This window comes from Ziziphus jujuba, chromosome 4 (genome assembly GCF_031755915.1).
Source record: "Ziziphus jujuba cultivar Dongzao chromosome 4, ASM3175591v1".
NCBI lineage: Eukaryota > Viridiplantae > Streptophyta > Magnoliopsida > Rosales > Rhamnaceae > Ziziphus > Ziziphus jujuba.
Genome location: NC_083382.1, coordinates 25,952,917 through 25,976,464, shown reverse-complemented (window position 1 = coordinate 25,976,464; position 23,548 = coordinate 25,952,917). Strand labels below are relative to the sequence as shown.

Here is a 23,548-nt window from a genome sequence, read left to right as displayed (position 1 = left end):
GTTTAAATATACTTATAAGATGATCGAACCTATGAAAGATTAAATATCAGGCAATAAAATGATATCTCAATTTAGCTTATAACATGTTGTTTTTTTATTTGTTAAAAATTAATATAATTTAAATATAAAAAAAAATTCTAGAAGATAATTAAATTTTTTAATGGATAAGTGAGATTAAATATAAGTCAAATAATGACACTCACTTTTATCACATCTCTTGGAAAACTCTTTTACCCTTAGCTTTTTTTCTTTTTTAAATATTGTATTTTTAGCATTATTCATATAATAATTACTTAATACTACTCATTTTGTTAATAGATAAAAGTTTTGTTAATAGATAAAAGTTATGCGATAGTACTTTACTTATTTATTAAAATTAAATAAAATGAAATCAAACTATCTAAAAAAGTGTATTTTATATCTTAATCTTTGAGGCAACCCAAGATTCAAAATGGAAATCTTGACATGTATAAATGCATATATATGTATGTATATAATATAATTAAAATGGAAATCCTTGTTTATATACATATATATATATATATATACACCATTTTTCTTAAAATAATTGTTAATCAGGATATTCTAATTTTTATACAATGCAAAAAAATTAAAAAAAAATCAGAATAAGATGTAAATAATTATTTTATCCTATAAAATCATAAAAAATTTATGAAGAAGGACGATAAAACAGTTATCTATAACCGTCGGACTATGCAAAAATCAATGAGAATCTTCTTTGTTTTTCTTTGTGAGTAAAACAATGAGAATTCGACCCAAAAAAAAAAAAAAAAATCCTAAATTGTGAGGCCATTGACTGAAAAATAGGAAAATGTTAGATCCTCTCTTATTTGGTGCTGGAGCTACAACTGTGCTAATACATCTAAATAGGCGCAATAAAAATTATTGCACCGATATTTATACAGGTACATTTGTCTTGGTTCTTTATATTTCACTGTGTTACGACTAGATTTTGGTCTTGTGGCAAATAAAAAATAAATCATAAATTAAAGCTTGGCACATAAGTCACAATTAGCAGGCGGCTGGTAACGGTAAAGTAAGCTTTAGTAGGTTTAAGTAGATACGGTAGCTGGAAACCCTCTCTGCTCTCTTCCACCCAGAGACTTCCAATATAGCATGTGGTAAAACCCAACTTGGTTTTAGTTCAGTACATCGTCCCTTCCACATAGTTCTTGGTTGGAAAAACTCCGATCCATCAGCTAAGATAAGGCATCTGGTCCAAATTATTTCATGCTGAAATTTATTCTTGAGCTGCACTCAGATTCAAGGCATAGTTGGATGGAACATGTGCTTGTTTCCTTGTGAGATCAACTGAACCAGGAAGTAATCTCACTGTTATCCTGAAGTTCTCTGATCTCAACTCTCACCAATAATCTCCACAAGAACAAGATCCATTCTTGAAATGATGAAAACGATTCGAATCTCTAACAACTATCTCTCTATTGACAAGCTTGGATATAAGCTTGGTTGCTGAATGACAGTTCACACATGCTCGAAGATTCTTAGTTATCCTAAGTGTAGTTCCAGGAGCAGTACTGATGAGGCCAAATGCAATTGCAAGTCTCTCACTATGATTACAAAGTGTCTGCTCTGTCTCTTCATAATTCAAGTCATGTAGAACTGATTCTGTGTGAGGGACAAATCCTGCCTCTCTCAACCTCCTCTCCAAATTATCAAGCTCCTCATAAATTTCCTTAGATCTTGGATGTGACTTATCTCCCACACGAAATGCCTGAAGTTTTCCATTGATTTCAATCAAACTATACCCCAGGTCTTTACTGAGCCCTTTTTCCTTCATCAAAACCCGTACCTTCTCAACATGATCCCACATACGGGCTGAAGCATAGAGATTAGATAGTTGAACATAATGACCTGTGTTATATGGGTCTAATGAGAAAAGTTGTTCTGCAGCATATTCTCCTAAACTCACCCTTCTATAAATCTTGCATGAACCCAGTAGTGCTCCCCATACGCTTATGCCAGGCGGAATAGGCATGTTCATGATAAAATCATAAGCTTTATCCACAAAACCTGCACGCCCAAGCAGATCAACTACACATGCATAATGCTGGTGGCGTGGCTCAATGCCATAATCTTTCATGCAGTGGAAAAGCCGCCATCCCTCTTCTACAAAACCTGAATGGTTGCATGCAGTTAGAAGCCCAACAAAGGTGACATCGTTTGGGGTCACTCCAGCTTGCTCCATATCATGGTAAAGAACAATAGCTTCTTGTCCTCGACCATGCAGTCCATAGCCCATAATCATTGCACTCCATACAACAACGTCTTTATCCGGAGTTCTATCAAAAACCTTGCGAGCAAAATCTACATTTCCACATTTGGCATACATGTCAATAAGGGCTGTGTTGACAAAAGTATCATTTCTACACTCACTCATCCTAACATAATCATCCATCCATCTTGCTAATTCAAGAGAACCCACTTGCGCACAAGCTAAAATAGCAGAGTTCATAGTGACTGAGTCTGTTCTGATGTTCTTAGAAATCATCTCACGGAACAATTCTACAGCTTCTTCAGCATAACCATTTTTAGCATAACCAGAAATCATGGCATTCCACAATATTACATTTGATGTCTTAGTCTCATCAAAAAATGTTCTAGCAACCATGACTTGCCCACTTTTTGCATACATAGCTGTGAGCGAAATAAGCAAGTCAGGTTCAAATTCAAGACCCATCTTAATTAAACAACCATGAACGGCTTTCCCCTGTTCCAAGTCCTCTACATCGGTGTATGCTTTGAGAATACTAACAAGCACAATCCTGTCTAGCTTCACATCCAACCGTCTCATCTGACTGAAAATTCTCAAAGCTTCCATAGGTTGACCATTCTGGGCATACCCAGAAATGATTGAGGTCCATGAAACAATTGTTCTATCACATAACCCATCAAACACAATTCTTGCGCGCTGTATTTGACCACATTTTGAATACAAAGCCACAAGGCTATTCTGCACAAACGAATCGCTTTCAAACCCTATTCTAAATATCTGACCATGTATCCGACGACCCACTTCAAGTGCCAGTAAGCCACCGCAAGCTTTGAGCACATGAGGAAGTGTAAAAGAGTCCGGACTTATCCCCAGAACCTGCATTCGTGAGTACATTTCAATAGCTTCAACAAACTTATTGTGCTTTGAATATCCCCTGATGATAGCATTCCATAGAAACACATGGGGTTCGATAAATTCATCAAACACCTTACGGGCATACCAAATATATCCAAGATTCGAGGCAACATTCACAAATTTGGTTACTAAAAAACCGCTTTCGTGCAAACCCAGTGCAAGCAACTGGGCATGGATTTGATCCAAATGCCTCTTCTGGGTCGAATGTTCAATGAGAGAAGCATAAAAAGAATCGAGATTGAAACCGTAGAAGAAGTTTTCATGGTCGTAGTAAGGTTCCAGGCGGAGAGACAATGATGAATAGTGATTGAGAGAGGTGAAAAAGGACGCAGGAAATTGAAACGATGTAAGTCTTGCAGGAATCAACCTTCGGATTTCGGAGGGAAAGCAAAGCAGAGAGGGAGAGAGAAGAGGATACGAAAGTTTCTTGGTAAAAGAAACATTCAGAGCCATACGTGTGGGCAGCACCATTAAACGGTAAGTACTTTATTTGTCACTTCATCAGAAGCTTAAACCCGCTAACTAACGGAGAGTATTCTTGCTTTTGAGAGAAAACGCTAATAATAGCTACGCCTTTAGTTTTCAAACCCGTCCTTTGAAACTGCGTCTTCTATAAAAAATCGTAGTATATATAACGGCTTTTTTAGTTATTTTATTCTTTTTGGACGGTCTTTGACTTTTAATCGGGATTTTACAGTGCATTTAGAGACTCGGAGGCAGAACCAGAGCACCGTCTGGAGCAAAAACAAACCAAAGCTCCATTATCAGCAACCAAACAAGCTCAATTTGCATTTTCGCAATCCTATCTGCAAAAATGGAGGAAAGCGTCCTACTTTTCCACTGAAAAATTTCCACTCTTTTAATCAGAAAATGGACAGGCACATACGGGAATTCCTAAACAGGCTCTCGTATGCCACCATAACCATCGCCACATTGATTCTTATCGTACTCTTCCTCCAAACCCCTGAAACCTGCGTCCCGCACGGTTCCCCAGCCAAACCCCACCTCAGATTCCCCAGATCCTCCTGCGACTCCTCTCCTCGTGAGCTTCTCACCATCGAGAAGAAGAACAAGCGCTTGTGGTCCACCAAGTCCTGGCGTAACAAAGTCGAATCCTACATCACCTTTTTCAAGGAGTTTCAGGATCTGGGTCTCCTCCATAACCACTCGAAAGTGCTCTGCGTTTCCGTCGGTGCCGGACACGAGGTCATGGGTCTTTCCCAGATGGGAGTCGGCGATGTTACCGGCACCGAAATGGTCGATTCGCCGCCGCTGGTGAGTAGGGCCGATCCTCATAACTTGCCGTTTTTCGATCATGTGTTTGATTTGGCGTTTACTGCCCACTTCGCCGAGGCGTTGTTTCCTTCCCGATTTGTTTCGGAGATGGAGAGGACGGTTCGGCCTGGTGGGGTTTGTGTGCTTATTGTGGAGGAATGTGGGGATGAAGAAGTTAGGGAAATTGCGGGTTTGTTTGGGAGGTCGCGCTTTGTCAGTGCGATGAATGTTACATTGACTGGATTGAGAATGACAAGGATTATTATGAAAACCAAAATTTCAACTTGATATTTGGTGATTTATTCTTTTATTGTGTTTTTACGTTTGTGAATTTGAAATTTGGATGATGTAAATTCTTTGAGTTGCTCATAAGGATTAACAATGAAAATGATTAAGCTGGCATTATATGGAATCGAATTTGAATTAGCAGACCAGTGAATTGGTTGGAAAGTGAGTGCCAGAACATTAAATTGCTGATTAATGGGAGCTGAGTGGTGCATTGATTTTTCTCCATGGCCGCTCAGAATGTGATTAGTCCTTATTTGTTCCAAAGCTCCAGTCATGGCAATTATAACCTTTCTCACAAGCACATTGCTAGCTCTTCAATTCTCTTTATTGGGTTTTCAGATATGGGATGCTATAGTTTGACAGAAAATATTACTTCAGTTCCAATACAATATTACCAAAGGAACCACCTCTCACAATACAATCAGCCAGATTTTTGTAGGAAAATTTCTCCATCCATCCCAAAATATTTGAACATTGTGTATTATATCAATATAGAACAAGTTTTTTGTTTTAAGCTATATCAATAAATGGAACAAGTTTGTTGAATCATTGCATCCTTTAGAAAATTAGTTTACCAAATTATGATGCTTTTTTCTGCTATTTGCAAGACTCTTTTACCTTTTACTTCTGAAACTTGTAAACCTACCTCTCTTTTAATTTGACTTGGTATTGTTACTCTGAGATCTTGACGGCTAAAATACAAACTTAAAGGCTTTCTTCTTGCTGAAAAAATTACAAGGACACCCTCACAAGTTCACAACTTGTGTATCTGGCTGTGCTTGTTGAAAACAGGGGCAGCTTCCAAATATGAAATCTTTATTGTTTAATTGATAATGTGCTGATCCTGATGTTGGCATCTTGATCATATCAAACCATATTTTTTGTTGCAATTAATTTGTAGCATATTCTTGAAATTAGTTAAGCTTGAAATATTTTGGATTTTGGACTGTTAATGGTTTCTTAGGGCTTGATTAAGTAGATTTTTCGTAAAAATGGATGAAATTTCATTTATTGAAAAGTTCCAGTCAGGTTCAAATATGCAGACGATATTTTCATACTCAAGAGTGTTTGATATTCTGTCATGATAACATTCCAATATCTTATATATAAGAGTGGTGCACATTTGAGTTTATTATAGATATTTTCTTCATAATACTTGATGGTACTCAATGCTATTAAGGAGGCCATACGATGATGCTGTATATATTTTCTTAGTAGCTTATATATTCTAATCTTGGATTCATGTTTTTTACCTTGAAATTACCTTAGCCTTTAGCTACATCTTTCTCACAGTGGTGAAGATCCAATTATTATGCTTATGTCTGTAATCCGTACATGATGATTTTCTTTAGCTCATTATTGAACTCTTGTCTGGAAGTCCATTTTACAAATCAGGTACTTGTACCTGTTTGGACATTTGTGAATCTGTTTGTTTAGCTTCTGAAATTACCTCTAATATAATTTTACACCCTGTGAAACAAGTCTCAGTTCGTTGCCGTCCACCCCTCCCAAGCAAACAATTCTCTATTTCTAGTTGAAGATTTTGAATGGTGAAAGATGAGGAAATAAAATGATTCATCTACTTGTGTCTAATGAGTTTCCTTATTTACCCCAGAAACTAAAAATCGAAAAGTTGTTCCCTTCTAGTTGCTTTTTTGTAGTTTTATGACTTAAAACGATGAGTAGGACTACATAAAAAGTGCATAGAGAAGAGAAACTGAAATGTTTTGGCATTGATTGCAAAACAATCCATCTGGACTAATTGACCATTTGAAATCTTTCTCCTTTTGTCATTATATGATCTACAATCAAAGTTCTTTTCCAAGTTATAAAAATTTTATTTTCAAGGACAATGATTGTTGCATGGACCTGTTTAGCTGAGAGGCCACACCCAAACAAAAATAGCACCTATAATCACCCGAAGGCATTTTACACTTATAGAAGTTAAATTTTCTTTTCACGAGCAAAATTTGAATTTCTTGACTGGTACTTTGCAATCTCATACTTTGCCGGCCAGCAACAGCAAGCACACACACGAAGAGTAAATTGAACCTAGTAAACAGAAAGCTCCTTTAATCTGAAATCACTTTATATGACTGTTTTAGGAAGCTGGACCATGTGAAAAGCTCGGGAAATCCCATGTATGATGAAACTATCCGAAGAGAAAATATCAGGCGCCACGATTTGGACTCTATTGATGGCCATTCCTCGCTTGAAACTGACAGCTCCAGTAACCTCAAGATATAGACCAGGAACCAGGGTCATGAGCAATGTACCAGCCGGCAGCCCAGCGAGTTCTTGATATGTAAATCTTTGAGGCACTATGTGAAACCTCACAATTTGTTTAATCAAAGGGGATGGAAATGCTAGAAAGGGCAAATTTGGAGGAGCAAAGATTGTTACAGAATCCAGCCCTCTGTTATCTTCAAGAACATCGTCAAGAACGTATTGCAATCCGATTGCAAAGGAAACGAATCCATTCGAGGTTAGTAATCGGATAATCCAGGACCATTCAACCATGTTCTTGGATTCAAGAACATCTGAAACCAAAGTTGAATTGGAATCGCAAATGGGTGCCTGAATAATATCCCAACCCTGATGAACATCTTGAGGATCTAAAGGAGAAAATGGACCAAGAACACCATGAACTGAAATGGGTCCTCCAAAAAATATATTTGGGTGCGATACGAAAACATGATTGATCTCGACCAACCTTTCTTTCAAATGGATTCTGGTGAGTGCCATGTTTTTTTCTCGATGAAGGGTAGGCAAACAACCTCCCTGAGGCATCTTTAGAAGGTCATCCATGGTGAGGCTGAGAGGGGAGGTATGGTACTGGAGGAGATCTTTCAGTAGCCATGGTGGCAGAGAAGTATATGGGATTGCAGGATCTTTGATGGCAAAGATGGTCGCGTTTCGAGAAGAAAGGAAGAGCTCAGGGGAGACCCGAAGGAGGGTGGCAAAGACGTTGAAGCCGGCTTCTCTGAGGGCTCTGGAGGCGTTAACTGAGAGTTCATTTGTAATGGGTTTTCGTGGTGGCAATGCACCATTGGAGTTTGAATGCAGTGTCGTTGAAATGGCTAAGAAGGCCAACATTACTGATACGGTGATGTAGACCGGTGCACGCCACCAGCGGGTACAGCAAGCAGCCATTGAAATACGGACTCGTGAAAGTACACCTTTTCTTTAGAGAGTATTTCGTTTCTGGCGATTGGAGAGAGAGAGAGAGAGAGAGAGAGAGAGAGAGAGAGAGAGAGAATACTATAGTTTGGTTGAGCCGAATTGGTTATCTATTTAAATTTTAATAAAATTTATAGAATATTGGTACAATTTTGCCTAGTTTAAATTTGGAGATTCCCCTCCCAAGCTTGGATTTAGCCACCTTAATTTTGGCACGAAAACTCGATATTTAAGTCTTGACCCCGATCGGCACTTAGATAACACGTAGTAAATACATGCGACTTCCATGAAAACAACTTAAAGGTCTATTTACCATATTCAAAATAATAAAACGACGATAAAAGTACTAGTGCGAATTATAAATTTTGTGCTACATTTAATGATAATTGTAATGGGAAAAACAATTCCATGAAAATGGTAGTGAATAAATGAGTAAATAGATTTTAAAAATTATTTTGTTACTATATAAATAAAGATACTAATAATAAGTATAATATGTTATGAGAATAAAAGAAAAGGAAAACGTAAACTTGTTAGACCCTAATACTTCATAACAAATTATTAAACTTAGTTGATTATAGTTTAGATTTAAATAGAGACTGTGTAGTGGCTCTGAATGCCACCAACCCAAATCTGTGAGCTGGATTTGAACCCTCAGCCCAACAAAATAAATAAATAAGGATGAGGGCAAGGAAAGCCCATATTATTTGACTAGGTCCAAGGAAATGTTTAGAATGTGGGCTATTAAATCTTCTATAATGTGGGAGACTGCTGGAAGCTAGTGCCATGCGGCAATACAATAGGATTTAGCATGCCTTGGAATGTAAACCCACATTAGATTGTGGAAATGTAAACACACATTAGATTGTGGACATGTCGGTATTTCATTAGCTTGATGTTGTGATCTGAAGTAGGACTTTGAATAATGTCAGAAAATGCAGCTGATGTCAAACAAAGTTCATATTGTGAAAAAAAAAAAACACCTCCTTTTTATTACTCATAAGACAAAACTTTATTTTATTCCCTTTGAATATTTGAAAATATTCTTTTAGCTTTCGATGATAGCAATGGTTCCTTCACTTAACTATCAGAGTGGTTGTGCCAATCTCCATGCTTGATATCCAATAACGATTCTCTATGATTTCAATTGCTCGAACAAAGGAAAAAATTATGAGAGAAGTTCAACCTCTTCGAAGCTTTGAGTTAACCATACTAACCAAAATTTGTCATCAACAATACTAATAAGTATAATAATATAATTATATTGAAAATTAAATTTTTTACAAAGAAAAGAAAAAAGAAAGTAAAATTAATTATATATATATTTATATATATTAAAGTGTAAGAATAGACAAACTATATATATATTGAAAGACTAAACAGTCATTGATTTTAGACTTTTATGATCATCATTTCAAAATTAATAATACTCTTTACAATCTGTTATGCTAACACAAAATGGTAGTTATCTAGTAAAAACAGAGGAATTATTCTTTAGCAAGTGAAACAACAAATGTATTTTTCATAAGCAATTATATTTTAATTGAAAAAAAGTTGACTACAATAATACTTTAAAAAAAAAAAAATTTGCTATATACCAATTAGATAAGTAAATTGGCCAAATAGTGTCGAGAGAAGTAATTTCAGTGTTAAAATGCATTACCACGATGCACATAGAATTCTGTTCACTTATTTTATGGATAGACCTTTAATTTGTTAAAACAAAATAATGTAAGTATCTATTCCTAGACTTTTCCATTTAATTTTAATAAAAATCTATAGATTCCTGACACTTTAATTTAGGCACGAAAACTTGATATTTAGTCTTGATCCGATCGGCACTATGTATGCATATCAAATGCATGCAACTTGCATGAAAACAACACAAAGGATTGTCTATTATTATATTAAAAACGGATACAATAGTGATACATATCCAACCAAGCAAACATAGCTTCCTTGACTGCCGAATCACCTTAAAAAAAGTTCTTATCTCCCTACTCCCTCATGATTGTGGTAAAAAATTAATTATATATATATATATATATTATCTATCACCTTCACCGGCTTCATTTACTCACAACCATCCAAAACACCCATTTTATTTCCCTACTATTTTAAGAAACAAAATATTTTTTTTTAAATAATAATAAAAAAAAGAAGAAAAAACTAAAATGGGTGGTCTTCAAGTCCTTTAGCAAACAGAGCAGCAAAAGCTTCCATTAAATCTTTCTTCAAAACAAATCCAATCTCAACTCCTCCATCACCATCTCGACGGTCTTGAAGTGAAATAGCCCCACCCCTATCAACGCCAGTCATATCTACTTTTCTGGGTGAATTCCACCCAAAATCTGTACCATAAACCCCAAATCTAGGAGACCCACCAAGCGAATATATTCTACAAGGCGGCAAAGTGTTATTTTCTGGAAACCAATTTGCTGCTTCTTTGAAAACTCCTTCATCGATGCTCTTTATAGCTTCACTGATTTTCTTCACCGCTTCAACAAACCCTCCTTTCCCCAATATGCCTTTTGTTTCAGCAACAGCAACCTTCACCCCAAGACAGGTTCCAAAATAGTCAGGTATAGGAGGCTCCAATCGGAACCTACCATCCACGTTGAAAGACAAAACGACGACGTCTAGGCTTACTTCTTCTGCTCTCACTAAGCAAGTCCATATATAAGCACAAGTCAATGCAAAAGTCGATAAGTGAACCACCGGAGCAGCAGCTTCGTTGTTCTTCCCCAGTTCCACATTGACGAAATCTCTCAGTTTCTGTATGTTAGCTCGAGTCAATTCGAACGTACCACGAACTGAATCAGGAGGACTAAACAATTCTTGATGGATTTGCAAGTTTCTACCCCCATTTCTTAAACAATACTCAACGTAGATCGATTCAAGCCCGTTGAAAGCCTTCAAACTGGATCTGTCATACAATAGTTTCAGATCCGGCAACTGACCACCTTCAGATTTGCAGATTTGAGCCCAAACTTTGGTAAAAGTGGTTGAGATTCTGCCGTCGACGACACCATGGTGGGTTGTGATCCCGATTGAAAAGCCATGGTTGGGAAACAGAGTCACCTGAAGTGCCAGAACTGAAACCCTCTCGGAGGAAACCGATAGTTTCGGTACCAAAGGATGGTTGACGGTGGGATCGCGGAAGTCAGTGCTCGAAACGTAGTTGAAATCGGCATCGGACTCTGCTACGGTGAACGGAACGCCGTCGTTTTGGGCGTAATGGATGAGAGGCGTATAGGATGATTCGGGCCAGATGAGGTGTCCGGTGAGAGGGAGGAAGTAGGAGAGGGCTAGAGAGAGAGATTTTTTGAGTTTTGGAACGACGGAGTCGAAGAAAGCTGCGGTGGAGATTGGGGATTGGTAGAAGTAGATGCGATGAGTAGGTGAGAATCTTAACCAGAACAAATCGAGGAAAGTAAGGGGTAGAGAGTTTGGAGTGGTGGAGTACGGGGAATCTGGTGGAGGAACAACCGTGCTTACGTCGTGTATTTTAATGGAGTTTGGTTTAGCCATGGATGTAAGACAGAGAATTACGTGCTCTCGATGGTTTTTGGGGTCTGTTCTAATTGTTTGGTCTCCAATTCCAAGCTATAAATGAGATTGTCGTTTAAATAATAAATGAACCGGGGAAACCTTATGTCGGTTAATTCACACCACAATAACAAGACGACGATGATGATAATAATTATAATATTTTTTCTTTAAAAAATAGTCATAATAATAATAAAATGATACGTGTGAATGCATGTGAGGCTGCTTCAACCGCGGTCTTTCTACTTTTCCAACTTTTTTGGACGTTAGTGGATCCGAATATTTATTAAAAAAATTTCAAAGCCCACGTACAAACAAGTTTTTCTAGGTAAATTCAATCAAAATTAAAGTGGAAATGAGAAGATTAGGTTAGGTTTATTGTATTTATTTTTTTTATTTACTAAGATTATTTTTTATATCTACACGTTCTGTCAATTTTATGATTTTTCAAATGTAATTTAGTTATGAGTAGTTTACTAATTGAATTTAACTCGTTCAACTTTTATGTCTTTTTTATTGAGCTTAGCTTTGTTCCACTCAAATTTTGACATTAAAAAAAAAAAATGAAAGAAAAAAATTTTAAATATTACAAAATTATCCTTCTTATTATTTAAAAGTTAATTGATTAAGATATTTTATATATATTATATTTTTGTAAAAGAAAATAAATTGCATTAGTTATTTTTCTCTTTTCTTTTCATTCTCCTTAAACAACAATTATTTTATATAAATACTTTTATTTCCTTTCCATTCACTAATCATTCAAATAACAATTATTAATAATATTTCTTTTCGTTAAACTTATCCTCTCTTTTCCTTTCCTTTCTTCAATTCAAACATGGTGCTAAAATCCTGATGTACTCAATTAAAACCTTTTGAAAATTTATAAGAGTTCAGCAGCGTTCAAAAAGTCAAAAGCTTTTACATACTTTTATTAACCGTAGTTTTTATTGACTTGCTAGTTAAAAATGGAAAGGTCGAAGTTGACAATTTCTTTCCCACTCTTCCCCAAAATTTTTGTAGACTCTTGAAGACTTTTTTGAATGGCTTCAACTAAATTTATTACACCTCCCTACTCCCGTTCCCCTTCTTCCCACACTTAGTTTTGGGGTTGCAGTAGATTATCAAAAATCAACAGCAGCTTTGTTGAAGCAATAATCATTTTTTTAACAATTTGATTGGTATTTAGTACATTATTATTTTCAGATTACTAAAATTACAAAATCAAAATTTGAGCATTTAGTAAATAATTTACTTAATTATTTTAATTGTACATAATGAGCAAAATATATATGAATGATTATTTTCTTATGCGCATATATATATATATATATATATGTTATATAAATAGGTAATATAGAATTTTATTATTAGTTGACAAAATATAATAATAATTTTAATTTTAAAATTCAGATTATACTGGATGAAGGAGGAGAAGTTATTCCTAACTACTTTTCATATTTTTATTTTTGGAGGGACTGATTATTAAAAAAATTAAAATTTATAAATTTCCTAAATATTATATTTAATAAAAAAAATTTCTCATAATCTGAAAATGAGGATTTAAAAGCAATCTCAAACCTGCACTCACTCTTCGTCTCTCTTTCTAATGCGAAGCCGAAGCCTAACCAAAAAATATATAAAGAAAAATGTTTTGGGAATTTTTTTCTCTTTCCTTTACTACATATTTCCGATCAAATAATTTTTTTATAAAAATACAACAATTGAGTTTTTTAATATATAAATGTACCAAATGCATTGTATTTATGATTTGGTTTGAGAAATAGCATCAATGACAATTTTTCTTATTTTTTTTTATGATAATTTATTTTTGTTTAGTACAGAAAAATTAAAATATCTAATATATATTTTTAAACGCTTAATTTATTTTTGTCCTTTATCGTTAAACAAGAATGGCTTTTGTTCAATCAGACGCTTTTAATAAATGAACGCTCTTAATAAATGAGGCCATTTCCGACTCGCGAAGTAAAGCTCAATCTCTATTCATTAGTTCAGCGCTAAGATGTAGAACTGGATCGTATATGGGGTCAAGAGTTTGCTTTCGAAGTCGCTCCTTTTCTGGGGTTCAGAATGCCGGGCTCAGCTGGCCCGCGTGGAGCGAAATCGGATTTCCTTTTTGTGCCATATGCAATTAGGCTTGACTTCCCTTTTTCTTCCCGGTCCAATATTTGTTCTCGAAAGTCTGCATTTCCATGTAGAAGCAAACTCTCCAAATTGTTGACCAACATTTTCCTTAGTGATCTTACAACGAATAGGGGTTTTTCCATTGTAAATTCGTACGGAGCAATCAACGAATTCCAGTAAAATAGAAGATCTACGTGACCCAATTTTTCTGTTCAAAAGAAGAGCTCTCTTCTTTCGTGATCGGCCTACTCAACTGTGTATCGATCAAAAGGCAGGGCGGCACAGCCCCCAACCAAGGGAGTGGTTACGTCCAGTATGTCCCCCCTTATTTCCGACATGCTATAGTGCCCCGGGGTGGGTAGGAGCGGGTCGGAGGCCCATGTAATGGGCCAGTGGGTGCACGGAGAATCATCAAATCCGTCCACTTTGCATAGAATTTTGCAATGAAAGGATCCGTGAAAAACCATAAGATTGCCGGAAAATCATTAGAAATTCTTCTACTGTCACGTTTGTTTTGTGTTTTTTTCTGCTAAGACCATTTGACATATTAATTATGTGTCGAAATGCAGAAAATAAAAAAAAATAAAAAAATTGAAGGTCGTATACATTTTTCGAAGGAAGCCCTTGCCAATAAAAAAAAATAATATATATATATATATATATATATTTTGCTAGTTCACAATTTTTAAGCTGAGGATGTAAATGATGGTATACCAAGGATTTAAAAATGGATAAAAATTTTAAAATTTTAATCTAAATTTTCAATATTTTTATTAAAATTTTTGTCAACTATCTACATGAATTGCTTCATAATTTATCAAAAAATCATAATTTATATAAAAATTTTCAAAATTCTCATAAACATTTCTATTAAAATTAATTTTTTAAAAATTTTTTATCAACAAATTAAGGATTTTTTTATAGCAATATCTCTTGAACTCACAGAGAATTTGTAAATTATAAATACTAAACATTCACCACCTATGCCCTTGAATTTACATTTCTTTTTTTTTTTTTTTTTTTTTTTTTTTTTTTTGTTTGTAAAACCTCTTGTGTTTGGTTCTGTCTATATATAGGCATTAAACTCCATTAGGTTAGGGGTAATATTGGAATTTCAAATAATTTGGCACCAAAACAAAGGATACAATTAGAAATGCAAATTTATGCACCGTTTCGGAGAATATTATTATAAAAAAATAAAAATAAAAATTTTGAAGCATTACTGCAAAAATTATTAAATTTTGGGGAGCCGTACTACAAATTAATTAAAATTTGAAGGAATTACCGTAAAATAATTAAAAGTTGATGCGACACATTAGAAATAAAAACACTTTGTGTTATGTGACATTATGTTTTTTTTTTTTCTTATAAACACAATAAATCAACTTTAAATTCAAAAAATTCAAATTGCAATACAAATAATCAAAATCAAACAACTTTTTCTTTTTATTTTTCATTGGGATTATAAAAAATATCCATGTATTTTGTTGGATAATTAATATTTTGATTGGCAGAAACAAATTTGTTGACTCTAGTATTCCCATCTAGAATATTTTCATCATTTTGAGAATAACAAGTCATAGCTTTTCCAACTTTAGGATCTCTTATAATTTTTACTAATTTAGTTTTGTTTGAACCAATCACTTCGATATCATTCTTCTTGTAGGACTTTGCACCAATCACTCTAGATCATCCTCTTTAAAGGGACTTGTTTTGAACATATTTAGAGTTCAAAAATTGGTTTTTACTTGAGCAAATTTTCAAAGATACTATGCCTTCTTTTTTAAATTAAATTATTCTTACGTTCTTTTTTGTCATTCACTCCTATCCTCTCTACCTTCATTAGTTTTCAGTATTTAATATCTCTATACAGTTTTTGGAGATATGTTTATATACCATATGAGGGGAAAGAGGCAAAACAAGGCATAAACATTGCACATCTATACAAGGACGTAAAATAAAACTTAATGTCATATGAAATAAATTGTTTTTATTTCTAATGTGTTACATCAATTTTTAAATATTTTGCAATAATATCCTCAAACTTTAACTAATTTGGCAGTACTACCCCTTAAAATTGAATTAGTTTTGTAGTAATGCCCTCAGAACTTTTAATTTTTCACAGTAATGTCACCTAAAACAATGCAACCAAATTGACATTTCCAATAGTATCCTTTGTTTTGGTACTAAGGCATATGAAATTTCGATAATACCTCTGACCTAACGGAGCTTAATGCCAAAATATGGACAGAATAAAGTCTGAGGGTATTGCTAAATCTACAAGTTCAATGGGCATATGGAGTGAATGTTAAATATGGGTTGTAATTTTCAAATCCCATGTAAGTCCAAGTGGCATAACTACAAAAAAATTCAAAAAAATTATAAAATTATTGATGTTTAATTGTCTACCTACCTATTATTTTTTTTATAATAAATTAATATTTATATAAATATTTTAAAATATATATAAATTATAATATAGACAAAATGCAAACATGTATGTGAAATAAATGATAAATATTATATTATAAATATTATAAAATAGATAAATATTATAAAGATTTATAGAGAATATATTCTTTGCAAATGTAGTTAAATGAATTAATGGAATGTCGATGGATATTTATTAAATATCGCAAAATAATTATTCTTAGGTACTATCTCAAACTCAATTATTAGAGAATTATAATTTCGCATATAATTAACAAATATCATATAATGATTATCAATAAAGATAATCATTAAAAATCCACATAATTGATATTTTAATAATTACATGTAAAATTATTAAAAAAATATAATTTTTAATCACCTAAAAGCTTTATAAGGTATTGAGATAACATTTTATGAGATATAATATAATTATAATAATTATTTTATATGTCTTAATTAACAAATACTTTTCTTAAATATATAATTTTTGCATTTATTTTATTAAAAATGATATATTTATGACCATTAAGATTTACTATACATTTATTGACTAGAGAAATATAAAACCCATTTAATATTTTTATAATCTTTATAGTTAATTTGATAATTAATTTATTAAACAAACGAATCCTAAAGTTTCATAAAAAAAAATTCTACTTTTTAAAATAAATTTCTCCAAATTTCATTATAAAAAATTCTACTTTTTAAAATAAATTTCTCCAAATTTCATTATGTTTATGAGATTTTATCAATACTTGATAATTTTTTTATATTTTCATAGATATTTCCGTATTTAGGATCTTCGATATTTCCAACGATATTTCTTTTTTGAACTTTGATTTAACATAAGTGTATAATTAATTTTAAGAACATCTTCAATAGTGAATGTGAATTACTTTATATGTGCTATATGAATTGATATTTTCTAAATATAGATGATATAAATACACGTCCGATTGTAAAGTTATTTTTAGATGATAAAGCTATTTATGATTATTTATCAATTAAGTATTTTATTATTTTCTTTTCTTTTATGAAAGAGCTGAGTGTTTTTATGGAAAATTTTTATTTTTAAAGAAATCTTAAAATATCTAATAGACCATCTAAAAATAGGAAGTTATCTTGACAATATATATATATATATATATATATATATATATATATATTTTAGCCACATTAGCTCCAAAAATATAAGGTTATCTTGACCATATTTGTTTTAGCCACATCAGCTTGACAAGGTATTTTAACAGATGGAGGTGGCTACTTTTGAGTGATTGTCTATTTTTTGATGTGATTAAAAAAAAATCTAATAATAATAAGAACCATTGAAAATGCTAGAAAATTATTGGCTAATTATATGTATATAAACTATTAATGGTTATTAATTAATTATATATTTTAGGAAAAATTGCATCTACATTCCCAAGGTTTGTTAGTTTCTTTATTGACACTTTCAGTGTTTGAAAAATCATCATTCACCTTTTGAAGTTTTGAGAATTATCATTAGCACCCTTGGTGTTAATTTTTGCTAAAATTAATTTTTAGAAATAAATATTACATTACCATTCTATTAGCTACTATAAAATTAACTTTTTAAGAAAAATCGTCAACCACGTCATTGTTATTTATTACTAGTGTTGAATGATAATGTGACATACAACCACCTCTTTGTATTGTTATTTATTACTAGTGTTGAATGATAATGGGACATACAACCACCTCATTTAAAAATATATATATGTGAAAGAGAAAATAATAAATAAGCGTATAAAGAGGAATTATTTTTTACATAAGGTTATATGTTTTATTTTTAATTGATTAAACATACAATGCCCTACCATTATTGGCATCCTATTGTCTTGTTCTACAGTATTGTTCTTAATTTAGCCATTGCATTCTAAATTATATGGATTTTTTGTTTAGACTTCAAAGAAAATCATACATCCATTTTGAAAAGGTTTCAGTTGTTAAGAATGACTATTTTTATATTTAAATTATTACTCTTTCACATTTAAGTGGTGTGAGATTGGATATCTAGTTGTCTTTCTCAGCAAAATAGCCTACTAGTGTCCTGTACTCACTCATACTTATTTGCCAATCTCATGCCAATTCACTATTGGTCATCACAATCTATTCACATCTACTTTGAAATGCTTTAGATATTAAAAGAGTAACTATTTTTACATTTAAATTATCATCATTTCATACCTAGCAACGTGGAATTACACAGTACATAACTTTTGCCAGTAAAGTAGCCTTTTAGTACCCTACACCTACCTACACTTAATCTAATAGCCTTGCACCGATATATCACCGGTCGTCACAATTTACCCCAGTATATTGTTTACTAATCTTAATCTTATCTTTCTTATCTCCCATCTTTCAAAAGTCAAAGGTTTTACAAAACCACCTACACTTATATATTTTGGTCATTGTATTTTGGGAAAGATTGCATTTGCAGGCACATAAAAGAAATAATGGAAAAGGAAGGATTTCTTGTGGAAGGATTTTTTGTGGCTTTAAAACCATAGGTGAAGCTATAAAAAGCTTGGATAATGATGTAGTAGCTTATGGTGCATAACATCGTCCCACTTTTTAAGTTATATAGGACCATTTTGGTTTGATCTCTATAGTACTGATTTTGGATTGGGAAGACCTAGGAAAGTTGAATCGCCTTCTTTAGCTACAATTGGAGCATTATGTTTTTAAGATACTAAAAATGGTGATACTAGAGTTCAAATTGGTATACTTTTCAATAAACATCGTATGAAAATGTTTGCTTCTATTTTCGCAAAAGGTCTTTAAGATGACCTTCCTTTTAAAATGTATATGTTTTAATGTATTCTTGCTTTCTAAATAAATAAAACAGTTTTGTAGTTTGCACTAGGAGTGGACAAAACCTGAACTGGCCTAATGAAACCAACCAAATCGAAATATATGGGTCGATTTTGGTGGGTTTCAAGTTTTTTACTCAGGTCTGTTCGATTAAATACATAAAAAAAAAAATGAATATTTCAGTTCGGGTTGTGGGTTAGATAAAATTTTACCCAACTTAACCCATACCAACCCGATCTTTACTTTGTTTTGTATATAAAATATAATATATTAGATAAAATATGTGTTAAAAATTGTAAGCCTTAGATTTTCCCCCATTTGACTTCCACCGTTTGATTCAGTCCTATCTTATAAAATACATTTGCCCCAGCAGCCAACCTACCACTCCATGGCACCAGCAAGCAAAGCAAGGTAGCCATTGAACTCCTAAGTCCCACCTGCAATGCCACCACCTGCAACATCACTACCAACAACGCTAACACACAACCCCACCAGCTGCAAATATGCAATGCCAACATCGGTCACGAACACCAGCCAACCATCGGAAGGACCTCTCGTATTGCTTGGAATCACCATCGTGCAAGCCCTTGCAGTTGTCGTTAAGCTTGCAGGAGGACCGTTCAAGGCAAGATTTATGGTCACGCGGCTCATGAGAGCATTCTCACTCAAAATCATGGTTGGATCAGTGGTGGCGATAGTGATTGAATCCTTACAAGATCGCTTATCGTCGGCATCCCGCGAACGTTTGTTTTGTTTATCTTTCTCCATTCTTCTTTAGGTTTCTGAAAGACAATGAAATATAAATGAGATTTTTTTGTTTGTCTTTTTTTTTTTTTTTAATATTGAAATATAAATGGGATTTAGGAAAGGGCTTTGGAGCCTTGGATTTGGACCATTTGGAAGTTGGGTTTAATTTCATCATCGATCACTCTCTCTCCGATAACAATTTTGATTTATTATTTTTTTTTTTGGGCATTTTGGATTTGGATGTGGATAGGTGTTGAAGAGCTTACTGAGTCTGGCAACGATGTTGAATGAGTATGTAATTTTGAAAGAGTAGAAGGTTATGGTGGATCAAGAAAGGGATTGATTGGAGCATAAATATAGTCAGATCTAGTGTAATCGTGAATCCAACCCAAACCGATCAATGATCATCGGTTCGATCTGTTTTTGGGTTGTATAGTAAAATCGGATTGGTTCGGTTTCATACCTAATCCAAACCAAATATGTCGGTTCGATTTAGAAAAACCATAAACCCAAACCGACCCGCATCGTGCCCACCCCTAGTTTGCACAATTCTGATGACAGGGGCGGAGCTAATATTTCTAGCCAATGGGGGTGAAGTGTGCAGACTAAATGAAAGAAAATTTTCCTCTTGTAGTATAAATGACAAAAAAATTATAATATAATGTTTTGAATTATCTCAAAAAATATGTTTATCATCTTAGTGAACAGATTTAAACAAAAATTTATAAAATTCAGTTTTTTTTTAAGGAAAGAAATACAAGGAAAAAAGAGAAAAGTATTTATTTAATATGTTTTATATTATTAACATGTAGCCCTTTGGTTTGTATTTTATTTTTTGGATATAGCATATGATTATTTTCAAAACACAGATATGTAATCAAATTATAATAAAATAAGAAATCCAACAAAATAAAATATAATTTAAGATTCAAGAGAAATATAATTAGTTAAAATAACCTCAAAAAATTTTATTAGAGGGTAGTTTTGTTATAATGATAATGTAAAATCATTTTTTTAGGTAACAAGATTTTTCTTTCTTTTTTTTTCATGTAAAAAAGTCAAAAAGTTCTTCAAATGTTGCCAATTTCACTTTTTAGTATTTATTATTTTTTAATACACTTCTGGTCCGTCGGTGACACATTGCCGAGGAGGATTTGATTTGGTTTCTGTCCATCGTTATTGGGATCTTCAAAGCCAACCAGTTGCAGCAGTGTCCACATTTTTGGTGGTTGGATACCATTTATGACAGCCCTTTATTTAGAGCTAGGTTGGGCATTTGGTTTCTCAGATATTCATTACTATATATATATATATATATATATATTTTTTTTTTTGGCTCTAATTCAAATGAAGACGTTTTCTTCATTCCTATCAAAATCTTTAAGTTTCATTAAATAAAACACAAGTTGTGTTTTTTTATAAGAAAAAAAAAAACTTACTGAGGTCTATAATAATAATACACATGTGTTTGTCTAACTTATGTCACATATTCATAGAAAATAACTTACCTCAGGTCTATTATAATAATAATAATAATAATAATATGTCATCAAATCAGTAATTTGTGATTGCTTATTCCTCAAGCAATAACTTACTTTAAATCCTCTATACTTAATGTATATAAAAAAATTAAAAACAAATTGCCATATTCAACTGCTTCATCCAAAATATTAATTATAAAAACCTGAAGCACGGAACCTTGTAATAAAAAAAAATATATTCTTTTTAGAGAAATAATCTGGAATTTCGTCAGAATCACATCGTGGCATTATAATAAAGACCATGTGTGCCATACGGATTATAACAATTATTATCTTTGTGCATATTTTTTCAATGCGAAGACCAATCACTCTTTTTTAATAGTATCTATCTACTTACCTACCTACCACCACAAAATTTAATTAATGAATTTTTTTTAATCTAACCTACACACAAGAGGAGACGGCCGATCACCAACCCTCACAAACAAATTATTATTATTATTATTAATTTTCTTATTTTATAAAGGAATTAATTACCATAGTTAATAAATTCAATCCAAAAAAATTCAAAAGAATTTCTTTTTTCTTTTTTTCAATCAACATATTGAGATATTTTTTTCTATATATTTAAGTAGTCACAATCAGAAAAGTAGTTACTATACTTTCTATTCCTTTCAGCGAAGAAAAGTAAAAAAGAAAAGAAAAATACTGTACTTTCTATTCCTAGCCATGGCACAATCAAACTCCATCAAAATAGTGGAGGTTTGCAAAGTGTCTCCTCCAACTCACTCTCCTGCTGGCCCTGCCATTCCCCAAGCTTTACCTCTTACTTTCTTTGACTTGTTGTGGTTAAGGTCTCCACCTGTTCAACGTCTTTTTTTCTATCAATTTCCGGTTTCAACCGCAACCTTCTCTGATTCCATCCTTCCAAAGCTAAAGCAATCCTTATCTCTAACACTCCTCCACTTCATTCCTCTTGCTGGTAACCTTATTTGGCCTCAAAGCTCCCACATACCCCTCATCGATTACGTTGATGGCGACGGTGTTCCTTTCACCGTCGCCGAGTCCGATGCAGATTTCAGTCGCCTTTCAACTGCTAAGTTTTGCGAACCCACTGCTTATCATCCTTTCATACCCCAATTGGCTGTTTCCGTGGAACGAGCAGAGGCAATGGCTTTGCAAGTGACTCTGTTTCCCAACCATGGTTTTTCCATTGGAATAGCAACGCACCACGCCGTTGTCGATGGCAAATGCTCTACCACTTTCATGAAAACATGGGCCCAGATTTGCAAATTTGGAAGTGATCAATCGGAGCTAAAATTATTGTATGATAGATCCGTTATAAAGGATCCGAAAGGTCTTGAAGCAATCTATACAGGGCAATTGTTGGAATTTGGGGGACCCAATAATAGAAGTTTAATGACGAATTGGAAACCTGAAGTTCCATCGGATTCAGTTCGGGGACTTTTGGAACTGAGTCGCTCAAAAATAGAGAAACTAAGAGAGTATGCGAAAATAGAAATGGCGAAGAAAAATGAGCCTCCACTTCACACATCGACTTTTTCAATAACACTTGCTTATATTTGCGCTTGCTTAGCCAAATCAGAAGGAATAAGCGACGAATTGCAGCTGCTAGTTGTATCCTTCAATGTGGACTGTAGAACTCGGTTGGAGCCTCCTATACCTGCCTATTTTGGTAATTGCTTAACAGTGAATGCTGCATTAGCAGGCCCTAAAGGGATATTGGGGAAGGAAGGATTTCTTGTGGCTTTGAAAGCCATTGATGAAGCAATAAAAAAATTGGATGATGGTGGAATTCTTGAAGGAGCGGAAAATTGGGTTTCTGGGAAGCATAGTTTGCCACCGTTTAAAATATATAACCTTGCTGGGTCGCCTCGGTTTGGGGTTTATGGTAGCGATTTTGGTTGGGGAAGACCAATCAAAGTGGATATGACTTCTGTAGATTCCAGTGGAGCCATTTGTCTTTCGGATGCTAAAAATGGTGATGTTGGAGTTCAGATTACGTTGGTTTTGAAGAAACAGCTTATGGAAATTTTTGCTTCTCAATTTGCTAAAGGTCTTGAAGACCTACCATTTTAGTTTATTTTTGTCCCTCTCTCTGAATAAAGACGTATCATTGTTTTCGTTTAAGGAAAAAAAAAAAAAAAAAAAAAAAAAGGGTATCATTGTCTATTGGGTTGGACACATCCAATTCGTTTCACATAGTAGAAAGCTTTTTTTTTTTTTTTCTTTTTCTTTTTTGAAGGCATAGAAGAATACCATGTGACAATTTTTTTTTTTTAATCTTTTTTCTAAGGCCATTTGACTAATTAATTACTAATCGAAATGGAAATAAAAAAATTATATTAGATCTAACCCACAAGCTTAAAGATATGGATATGGTGGATATTATACAATTGAACGATACAAGTTTAAGGAATTGTGT

General features: G+C 33.3%; 5 protein-coding genes across 6 annotated transcripts; 2 read left to right on the top strand and 3 right to left on the bottom strand.

The window, feature by feature from the left end:
• Window positions 1-787: 787 nt before the first annotated feature.
• LOC107416890 (pentatricopeptide repeat-containing protein At3g12770) lies at window positions 788-3,640 on the bottom strand. Its single transcript, XM_016025441.4, has one exon. It carries the CDS (start codon window positions 3,638-3,640, stop codon window positions 1,385-1,387), a length of 2,256 nt encoding a protein of 751 aa, XP_015880927.3. The 3' UTR covers window positions 788-1,384.
• LOC107416904 (uncharacterized) lies at window positions 3,507-5,278 on the top strand. 2 transcript variants are annotated; one of them, XM_016025456.4, is made up of 2 exons: window positions 3,507-3,646; window positions 3,867-5,278. In XM_016025456.4, the coding sequence occupies exon 2, from the start codon at window positions 4,040-4,042 to the stop codon at window positions 4,730-4,732; it is 693 nt and encodes a 230-aa protein (XP_015880942.3). In that variant the 5' UTR covers window positions 3,507-3,646; window positions 3,867-4,039; the 3' UTR covers window positions 4,733-5,278. The 2 variants fall into 2 exon arrangements, with proteins under 2 accessions (XP_015880942.3, XP_048327866.2); XM_048471909.2 differs by lacking the exon at window positions 3,507-3,646 and adding an exon at window positions 3,776-3,791.
• Window positions 5,279-6,820: 1,542 nt separating this feature from the next.
• LOC107416883 (fasciclin-like arabinogalactan protein 21) lies at window positions 6,821-8,132 on the bottom strand. The gene has a single exon (XM_016025433.4). It carries the CDS (start codon window positions 7,883-7,885, stop codon window positions 6,821-6,823), a length of 1,065 nt encoding a protein of 354 aa, XP_015880919.3. The 5' UTR covers window positions 7,886-8,132.
• A 1,654-nt stretch (window positions 8,133-9,786) lies between these two features.
• LOC107416880 (phenolic glucoside malonyltransferase 1-like) lies at window positions 9,787-11,565 on the bottom strand. The gene has a single exon (XM_016025431.4). The coding sequence runs from the start codon at window positions 11,441-11,443 to the stop codon at window positions 10,082-10,084; it is 1,362 nt and encodes a 453-aa protein (XP_015880917.3). The 5' UTR covers window positions 11,444-11,565; the 3' UTR covers window positions 9,787-10,081.
• Window positions 11,566-21,831: 10,266 nt separating this feature from the next.
• Window positions 21,832-23,202, top strand: LOC107416879 (phenolic glucoside malonyltransferase 1-like). Its single transcript, XM_016025430.4, has one exon. It carries the CDS (start codon window positions 21,832-21,834, stop codon window positions 23,200-23,202), a length of 1,371 nt encoding a protein of 456 aa, XP_015880916.2.
• The last annotated feature ends 346 nt before the right edge of the window (window positions 23,203-23,548 follow it).